This window comes from Sorex araneus, chromosome 6, assembly GCF_027595985.1.
Source record: "Sorex araneus isolate mSorAra2 chromosome 6, mSorAra2.pri, whole genome shotgun sequence".
Classification (NCBI taxonomy): Eukaryota; Metazoa; Chordata; class Mammalia; order Eulipotyphla; family Soricidae; genus Sorex; species Sorex araneus.
Window position 1 is genome coordinate 159,215,500 of NC_073307.1, and position 9,266 is coordinate 159,224,765.

The 9,266-nt window shown below is 58.3% G+C and overlaps 1 protein-coding gene across 2 annotated transcripts; it reads left to right on the forward strand.

Annotated features, from left to right (window-relative positions):
• Positions 1-27: 27 nt before the first annotated feature.
• SDHAF2 (succinate dehydrogenase complex assembly factor 2) lies at positions 28-9,118 on the forward strand. Of its 2 annotated transcripts, none has more exons than XM_055141538.1 (4): positions 28-166; positions 3,028-3,245; positions 3,372-3,481; positions 8,892-9,118. In XM_055141538.1, exons 1-4 carry the CDS (start codon positions 131-133, stop codon positions 9,020-9,022), a joined length of 495 nt encoding a protein of 164 aa, XP_054997513.1. In that variant the 5' UTR covers positions 28-130; the 3' UTR covers positions 9,023-9,118. The 2 variants fall into 2 exon arrangements, with proteins under 2 accessions (XP_054997513.1, XP_054997514.1); XM_055141539.1 differs by lacking the exon at positions 28-166 and adding an exon at positions 210-537.
• The last annotated feature ends 148 nt before the right edge of the window (positions 9,119-9,266 follow it).

Below are 9,266 nucleotides of genomic sequence, written 5' to 3' on the forward strand. Positions count from 1 at the left end.
CGTCACTTCCGGCCCGGGCCCGGGCGCGCGGGGCCGCGCGGGAGGGGTTCGCGGGGGGGGGGGGGCCGGAAGGGGCCCGGCCGGCGACTTCCGGCGCGGGGCTGGGGCGGGGGCGGCGGGGGCGGGCAGGATGGCGCTGGCGGCCGCGTACCCTTCTCTGGCCCGGGTGAGGAGCAGCGGCGGCGGTGGCAGCGGCGGGGCTCCGGGGCTGGCCGCCTGGGGGACCCCTGCAGCCATTGGGGGGCCTGGAGGAGCCGCCCCCCTCCCCCGGGCGCTCGGGGCCAGGGCGGCCCCAAGGAGAAACGCGCCTTGACCCTGGGGAGACGGTGCAGGGGGCTGCCTGCCGTGCTGCAGCGAGGGGCCTGCGTGGGAACCCCAGTGCCCCAGTGCCCCTGCGGGCCAGCCGCCTCTCGGGGGGATCCCCACCACCCCCGCCTCTGCGCCCTTAGGTCCCCTCCGGCAGCAACCCCGGCTTGACGTCCGTGGGGGGTGTCACCCCGGAAGCTGCTCTCTCGGGGGCGTGTCAGTCTGTCTCAGGTTGGCCCTGTGCATCCCTCCACCGACTGGGTGGGACCCCCGGGGCTGCTCGCGGGGCGTGTTGCTGTGCGTCCCGGGCGCGCGTGCATTTCCCAGGCTCCCTCCTCCGACTGTGCTCAGTGAAGCGTCTCGCTTATTTCAGTCTCCTTGACCTTGACCTCCTTGCCTTGGGTGTGTGACCTGACCTCATCTGACCCCGGAGCGTGCGCAGGCGTGCTGGACTAGGGACGTGTGTGTTCTGCGGGTGGACTGGAACGTCTTTCCGTCTCTATGGCCCGTTTGGCCTTGAGTGCTCGCTTCCTTATGATTTTCTGTATGGCCATCCCCTAGCCCCCTCTCCCCCCACTCAAGCCCTCGCCTGGGACCCCAGACTGCAGCTGTCAGGACTTCCTTTAAGAGACTGTTAGTTCTCCTGGGATCGTGGCAGCTGGGGACCTCAGAATCACCGTCCCACCTCCCACTTGCTGGACAAGTGGTTTAAACCATTGAGCCACCTGTCGGGCCCCAGCGTCAGATCTTTCCTAGTGATCTATATTCGCTTTTCAAAGTAAGGTGTTGAAATCTGTATTTGATGCGTGTCAGTGTTCACTGGATGTATGTGTGTATATGCACTCTGATGTGAGGTGCATCCACACCGTGTTAAATTTTCCTTACCGATTCAGCCCAGTTCTGGTAGACATATAATATGCTTTATCTTGTGACAGTTTCTTTCCCTGAAAATCTACTTTGTTGAACTTATCGTAGGGCCTCTTTTGACCTGTTTGTTGTCATTTGCATGAATATTCACTGTCACTGTCACTGTCATCCCATTGCTCATCGATTTACTCAAGCGGGCACCAGTAACGTCTCCATGTGAGACTTGTTACTGTTTTTGGCATATTGAATACACTGCCGGTAGCTTGCCAGGCTCTGCCATGCGGGCGGGATACTCCTTGGTAGCTTGCCGGGCTCTTTGAGAGGGGCAGAGGAATCAACCCGGGTCAGCCATGTGCAAGGCAAACACCCTACCCACTGTGCTATCGCTCCCACCCATTTGCATGAATAACTTTTTCCAATCTGTCAGCTTGTGAATTCTTACATCTAAAATGACAGGGGACCCCAGCAGGTAGGACCTTTGCCTTGCATGTGGCCAACCGGGGTTCAGTCCCCAGCATCCCATATAGTACCTCAGGAGTAAGTCCTGAGCATTTCCGGTGTGACCCGAAAAGCCAAAAAAAGGGAAAAAGAGTCGGACACATAAAGTTGACTATTTTTCCATCCTTCCACTCTGTCCTTTGCTTGTGGAGTGGGACCCAGGAGGGATTTCTACTGCCATTTTGTTCTTTTCTGTCGTGTTTCTTGTGTGTCCCTTATTTTCTCTTGCTCTCATCTTTGCTTGTTTTGTTTCTGTATTTTATAGAAACATGCCTTGAGTTCCTTAGTTGTAAAGTGAGGACAGCGTCAGCGTAACTTCTTCCCTCCCACACATTAAACACTGTGGTTTACAAAGTTGCTCATGACGTGTTTGTTGCAGGCATTTAATATTCCAGCACCAGTTCCCCCACCAGTGTGACCTTCCCTCCACCGTTGTCCCCATTTTCCCAACCAAACTCCTCAAGCCTGCCTCCTTATTTATTTTATAAATAGAATATAAGACATTTAATTTATTTTATAAATAAATAAAATAAATCATTTATAAGAAATGATTTATTTATAAATGATTTATTTATAAATTTATTTATATTTATAAACCTTATAAATATAAATCATTTATAAGAAATTTATAAGAAATGATTTATTTTATCCCGTTGCTCATCGATTTCCTCGAGTGGGCACCAGTAACGTCTCTCAGTGAGAGACTTATTGTTACTGTTTTTGGCATATCCAATACACCACGGGTAGCTTGCCAGGCTCTGCCATGTGGGTGGGGGGGGTTATATTGCTTGTTACAAATAAATGGCTGATAGAATTATTTAAGAGAGACTACTTCAGTAAAAGAAAACTCGGGAGAATTGTTAAATCTCATCATGGGGACGGTAAGTCCTTGTCTAAGGGTTTCCCAAGCTGCTGTTGCTTGTGGAGCCTTCGGAGTTGATGTTTTTGTTGACGGAGCCCACTTGGCGTCTCTTACTTTCCCATCCAGCCTGGGGTGCTCCTGCTGGAATGTCGGGATGGTAGACTTTGGAGATGCGGGTATGCAGCCCAGAAACCCCGGAGTGTTGACCTGGGTTTACCTGGCAGCAGTTGTGGGATGTGGGTGTGGCTGCCAGGACTTCCTGAAGAGGGGGGCAGTGGGGGAGGGTTGCCCATCCCCACTCTGGGAAAACCCCAGAGTTCTCAGCCAAAAAACGGGTGTCCCTGACCATCTCGGCAGCTCGGCGTCACTGCAGGGCTCCCGGCCTTGGTCGGCACAGCCTCGAGAGTGCAACGTGCCGGAAACGCGTCACTCGACACGCGTGAGCCCCGTGCCGGCCGGTCTTCCAAAGATGCCTGTGCTTTGACTCATTTCAGATGCTCCTCGAGTCAGGGCGCCGCCTCCTCCGGTCTCCCCCGACGTCGTCCCAGCGCTTCTACAGGGGCGACAGCCCCACGGATTCCCAGAAAGACATGATTGAAATCCCGCTGCCCCCCTGGGAAGAGCGCACGGACGAGTCCATAGACACCAAGCGGGCGCGCCTGCTGTATGAGAGCAGGAAGAGGGGCATGCTGGAGAACTGCATCCTGCTCAGGTAGGGGAGAGGCGGCCGGGCGGGTGCGGGCAGACCGACAGACCGACAGACAGACGAGCCTTTCTGACTCTCTCTCTCTCTCTCTCTCTCTCTCTCTCTCTCTCTCTCTCTCTCTCTCGCCTCTAGCCTGTTTGCGAAAGAGCATCTGCACCGCATGACGGAGGAGCAGCTGAATCTCTACGATCGCCTGATCAATGAGCCCAGTAACGACTGGGACATTTACTACTGGGCTACAGGTACGGGGCACGCAGCCCGAGGCAACACAGGGACACCCAGCCCGAACGCTCTCCCCATGTTTCCAACGTGTGCAAGTCGTGGGGCCACAGAGGTGGCCCAGTGGGTAGGGTGCTCAGCTGGTATGTGGCTGACCAGGCTTCGATCTCCAGTACCCTGCAGGGTCCCCAGAGCCCTCCAGGAGTAAGCCCGGAGCACAGCGGGGTGTAGCCCAAAGACGGAAATAACAACCAAAAGAGTGTGTAAGGGGCCAGACTGATAGCACAGCGGGTGGGGCGTTTGACCCGGATTCGATTCCCAGCATCCCATATGGTCCCCTGAGCAGCGCCAGGGGTAATTCCTGAGTGCAGAGTCAGGAGTAACCCCTGTGCATCTCCGGGTATGACCCAAAAAGCAAAAAAAAAAAAAAAGTGTCTAAAACTAGTGGATGTTCTTTTCTTTGCCAGCAGGGGATATCTGTTCTGTCATAGGCCCACCGGGAATTGAACGTGGGGAACTCAGCAGTGGGCAGAGGGGGTGGGCGTTGGTAAAGAAAACCCAGCAGAGGAGCTGGAGAGATAGCACAGCGGGTAGAGCATTTGCCTGCACGCGGCCGACCCGGGTTCAAATCCCAGCATCCCATATGGTCCCCTGAGCACCGCCAGGGGCGATTCCTGAGTGCATGAGCCAGGAGTGACCCCTGTGCATCGCCGGGTGTGACCCAAAAAAAAAAAAAAGAAAGAAAGAAAACCCAGCAGAACCACACCACTAGCCTGGTGTGTGTGTGTCTCAGTGCCCTGGTGCCACCCGGACACCAACAGGCCGTGGCTGTGAAGTTAGGGTCAGCGTCGGTGAGGCGTGGGAACAAATCTGAAACAGCAGTGGCTTCCCTGGGCAGCCGTCTCTCTGGTCTCGAACGATCCACACGTAGGTACTTCAGAGGAGCTGGAGGAAAATTAGAGGCTTCCAGCCTCTCCGGGGACTGTCCCTTTGCCTCCAAGTGTCACCTGTCTCACGGGCCGTGATATGACAGGCGAGGGAAAGAAGAGGCAGCACACTGCATCCTTAGGACGGGGCGTGGAGGCCTCAGCAGTACTGGGGGCCGGGGGGAGGGCACAGCAATACCTGCTGGCTTTGCAGGCTGGGTGGGCACTGCTTGGGCCTGGCCGCACGGGAAGCCACTGGTGGCCACACCCAGGGGTGCGTGGGGGGCGTGAGGAATGGAACTCGAGGTCCTGGGCAGACTCCAGCCCCTGAGCGCTCTCCTCGTACCCTCTGCGCTGCGTTCTTCCCGTGATCGGGCCAACAACGCCCTTTGCTGAGTGAGCGCCAAGGGACTCTGTCCAGTGCAGTGTCGGTCTTTTTTTTTTTGGGGGGGTCACATCCGGTGATGCTCAGGGGTTACTCCTGGCTCTGCACTCAGGAATTACTCCTGGCTCAGGGGACCCTATGGGATACTGGGAATCAAACCTGGGTTTCTGGCCCCACCCGGGGAACTGTGCGCTGTGCTTCCAGGTCCTGCACCTGGCCCCGGGGAAGGGGGCGGAGCGTCTCTCCCTCAGGTGGAGAGGAGTTGGGAGAGCTGTTAGCAGGGGGGAGGGGGGAGGGGGGAGTTGGGGGTGCGGGCCTGGAGTTTTTGGGATTTGAGGCCGGGCCAGCCTGCCTCGCCTCTTTGCTCAGGGTCGCTGCCGGGGCGGGGTGTAAGGCTGGTGGTTCCTCTGCCGCCTCCCCGCTTTCTCTTTTTGCTAGGGGCCACTCCCAGAGGTGCTCAGGGCCACCAGGACGCACCCGGGGGTGGGAACGGGCCTCACACCTGAGCCCGGCGACGGTGACGGGGCTGTCAGCCTCGCCTGGCCTGTGGGTCGCCGCCTGCGTGCCCCTCTCTCGCTCTTCCCGCTCGCCGTGCCCGGCCCTGCTGGGATCCCTTGGCTCCCCCTCCGTTTGGGCTTGCAGGACCTGGAGCCTCTCCGTCAGGGTTGCAGTTCCAGCGCGTCAATGGGGTGGTCTAACTAACGTTTCCTCCTCCCTGAGTCACTTTCTGTCGGTGGCTTCGTCCCTCCAAGGGACCTAGGGCCGGGAGAGGACGCGAGTGTCCGAGCACCTGGTGGCCTGTAGGCCCGGCCCTGAGTTCCATCCCCGGCACTGCACAACCCCCCCCCCCAGCCCCGCCCGGTGTCACCCCAGCGAAATCCCCCCCCACAAAGGGTGTCTGGCTGCTCACGCCCTGTCCGCCCCGGGGCCTTCCTGTTCAGTCCTGTTGAGGCTTCCCGGGCGTGGAAGTGTCCGGGCTCCTTCCTCAGCGCCGTGGGGCGGGACCCGGGCCGCTCTCTGACCCCTCGCTGGGTGCCGTGGAGAAGAGGGGCCGGGCCAGGCTCTGGGCGTTCCCCCTTTCCTGCTCTGGCCGGAGCCTGCTTCAGGGGGGCACTTTTGGGGGTTATGAAGAGCAGCCGGCAGCTGGGTGTGGACGCCCCCTCGGAGACTTGCTTCACCCTTGCTTGGCCTCAGCTGCTCTGGCACTGGCCTTTGCCGTAGGGCTAGGGGCGCGGCTCACTGGTCAGGCATGCGCCCTGCATGCCAGAGACCCCGATTCAGTCCCGACACCACGCAAGAGGTTTCTGTTTGTTTGTCGTTTGTTTGTTTACTGCGCTGTTCTTGGCTCTTTGCCCCACCCAGCGCCGTCTCCTTGTGTCCTGTCCTGTGGTGCCCTGTCCGGCGTCTCTGTTGCAGGCCTCTCCCCCTCGGTCTCATTGATTTATCTTCTTCATGGGGGTGGGGGGGGAAGGTTGGGTAAGTGCCGTGTCTCTCTACACTCTCTCCCTGACTCCCGTCCTTAGTTTCTCTTCTTCCGGGTGGCCCTTGAGCCTCAGCTGCCTGCTGGCACTGAGGAAGGTGAGCTTGAGAGGCCCAGACGCTAGTCCAGCGGGGAGGGCGCCGGCCTTGTACGCAGCCGCACTGGGTTAGTCCTCAGCATCCCATAGGGTCTCCGGAGCCCTGCCGGGAGTAAGCTCTGAGCACCGCCAGGTGAGGCCAAGCCCCCGACAAAAGAAACAAGAATCATTGTTGTAGTCACTGTCTGCTTTGTTGGCGGTGGGGAGGCATGCCAGGCGGTGCCCAGGGCTTACTCCTGGCCGGGCTCAGGATCCATAGTTGGTGCCAGGGAACCAGCCCTGGGTCAGGCGCGTGCACAGTGAGCACCTTACCCACTGCACCGTGGGCACCTTACCCACTTTATCGTGAGCACCTTACCCACTGAATCGTGAGCACCTTACCCACTGCACCGCCTTCCCGGCCCCTGGCTACGGCTTTTTCTCAGCACGTGTGCTGCGCTGCGTTCTTTCCTACATGCGGGCTCTTCCCGTGATCGGGCCAACAACGCCCTTTGCTGAGTGAGCACCAAGGGACTCTGTCCAATGCAGTGTCGGTCTCTTTTTTTTGGGGGGGAGGGTTAAACACCCGGCGATGCACAGGGGTCACTCCTGGCTCTGCACTCAGGAATTACTCCTGGGTGCTCAGGGGACCCTATGGGATGCTGGAAATCGAACCCGGGGTCGGCTGCGAGCAAAGCAAACGCCCTCCCCCACTGTGCTCTCGCTCCGGCCCCAAGGGTGCGCATCTCTTAATGCCTTCTCATTCAGCCCTTTCTTGCTGCAGCCTACTTGAGTTCCTGGCCTCTGTCACTTAACAGCTTAAGGTCCTTGGCCTCAGGGGAATGTCTCAGGGCTGGCAGAAAGCAGCCGCGATGCCAAATGTGGAACAGGTTTCCCGGGCGCCCGGGTCAGCACACTGGCTCAGAAAAGACCAGAGAGGAAAACAAGCCCGTCCCGCCTCGTGGCCATCTGCTCTCTGCCCGGCCCCGCCACACTCTCTGCACAGAGGTGGCCGTGGACAGTATGTCAAGGACGGGAGCAGCTGCTCCCGCACGGCGGCCGGCGGGGACAGGCTGTGTGGGCTGGCGTCTCCCGGCACTGGCCGGAGCAGCTGCCAGCCCAGCGGAGGGGAGGGGAGCGCTGGGGAGGGCCCTGGCCCGGTGGGAGCTCCAGGGAGGGCGACGCAGGCCGAGCTCCAGCCCCCAGGGTCCAGAGAACATCGCGCGGAAGGACAGCAGCTCTCACGGCTTTCCTGTGCACGTTACAGTTGCGGGGCCGGGGAGGCGGCACGGGGGGCCGGGAACTCACCACACCCCGCCAGTTCAGTTCCCCAGCGCCGTGTGGCCCCACAGCCCTGAGGCATCGCCAGGTGTAGCCCCCTCGAACCCGGGCACAGCAGCCATGGCCCTTGTGTTGAGGCATCCGACCGGGCTGGTCCCCAGGCCCCTGCCTCCCAGTAGGGTTTAGAGTATGGTCTAAAACTCTTAAAAAGCATTGGCTAGGGGCTGGAGCGATAGCACAGCGGGGAGGGCGTTTGCCTTGCACGCAGCCAACCCAGGTTCGATTCCCAGCATCCCATAGGGTCCCCTGAGCACCACCAAGGGTAATTCCTGAGTGCAGAGCCAGGAGTAACCCCTGAGCATCGCCGGGTGTGACCCAAAAAGAAAAAAAAAAGCGTTGGCTAATAACTAACTAACTAAATAAATAAATAAGTTTATCTTAGGTAGAACACTTTAGGCAGGCCCCATAAAAATTTCATGGGCTGGAGCGGTAATACAGTGGCTAGAGCATTTGCCTTGCACACGGCTGACCCGGGTTCAATGCCTGGCACCTTGTGTGGTCCCCTAAGCACCTCCAGACATGACCCCTGAACACAGAGCCAGGAGTAAGCCCTGAGCACCACTGGGTGTGGCCCCAACAGCCAAAAATAGATAAATAAATGAAAAGTGCTAACCGGCAGCATGTAAGTACTTCACCATTTTGCCACAATTTTTGTACTTGGAAAAAAGCTGACAAAGAGGGGTTTGTGTGTGTGCTCATATGCACATGTGTAACTGCCACTGTAATGCCTACAGATGTGTGTGCGCGCACGTGTGTGTGTGTGCGTGTATGTGAACACATGCTTGCATATGTGCAGCCACCATTGTTTCTTGCCTATAGATGAGTGCGGATGTATATGGGGGGGTGTGCACACATGTGTGTTACTGGGATGTGTGTGTGCGCATGCGCGCACATGTGCTTATGTAACCACCATCATATATACCTATAGGTGTGTGTATGGGGTATGTCTGCACACATGTGTGTAACTATTGTATATGCCTACTGGGATATGTGTATACGGGAGGGTGTGTGCTGTGTGCAGTTGTGTAATTGTCATATAAAGGGGGGGGAGTGAGTATACCTGTGTAACGATCGAGCATGCCTCCTGGAATGTGTGTGTGTGTACGGGGTGGGGGCTGTGCACACACATGTGTAACCATGGCCTGTGGTGCTGCCTGCCAGGCCAGGGTTCTCTGTTCAGATCTGTGTTGGCACGGCACTGACCCTTCCCTTCTCTCTTCTGCAGAGGCAAAACCGGCCCCAGAAATCTTTGAAAACGAGGTCTTGGACCTGCTGAGGGACTTCGCGAAAAACAAAAACAAGGAGCAGAGGCTGCGCGCGCCGGACCTGGAGTACCTGCTCGAGCAGCGCCGCTGAGCCCCCCGAGCCCCCCGGGACCCTCCAGTCACGCCTGTCCCGCCCTCCCAGTTCAATAAAGTTTCCATGGGCTCATTCAGAGCCTCTTCGTGGTCAGTTGTGAACCTCAGAAGAAGTTTGTCGGGGGCTAGGGCCATCGGCCCAGTGACACGGCACAGACTCAGGCCGTGCTGCTCTGGAGGCCCCAAGTGCCACCGCGCCCCGCAGCGCCCGGCGCCTGGGCTGGCCCCTGTGACGTTTCTCT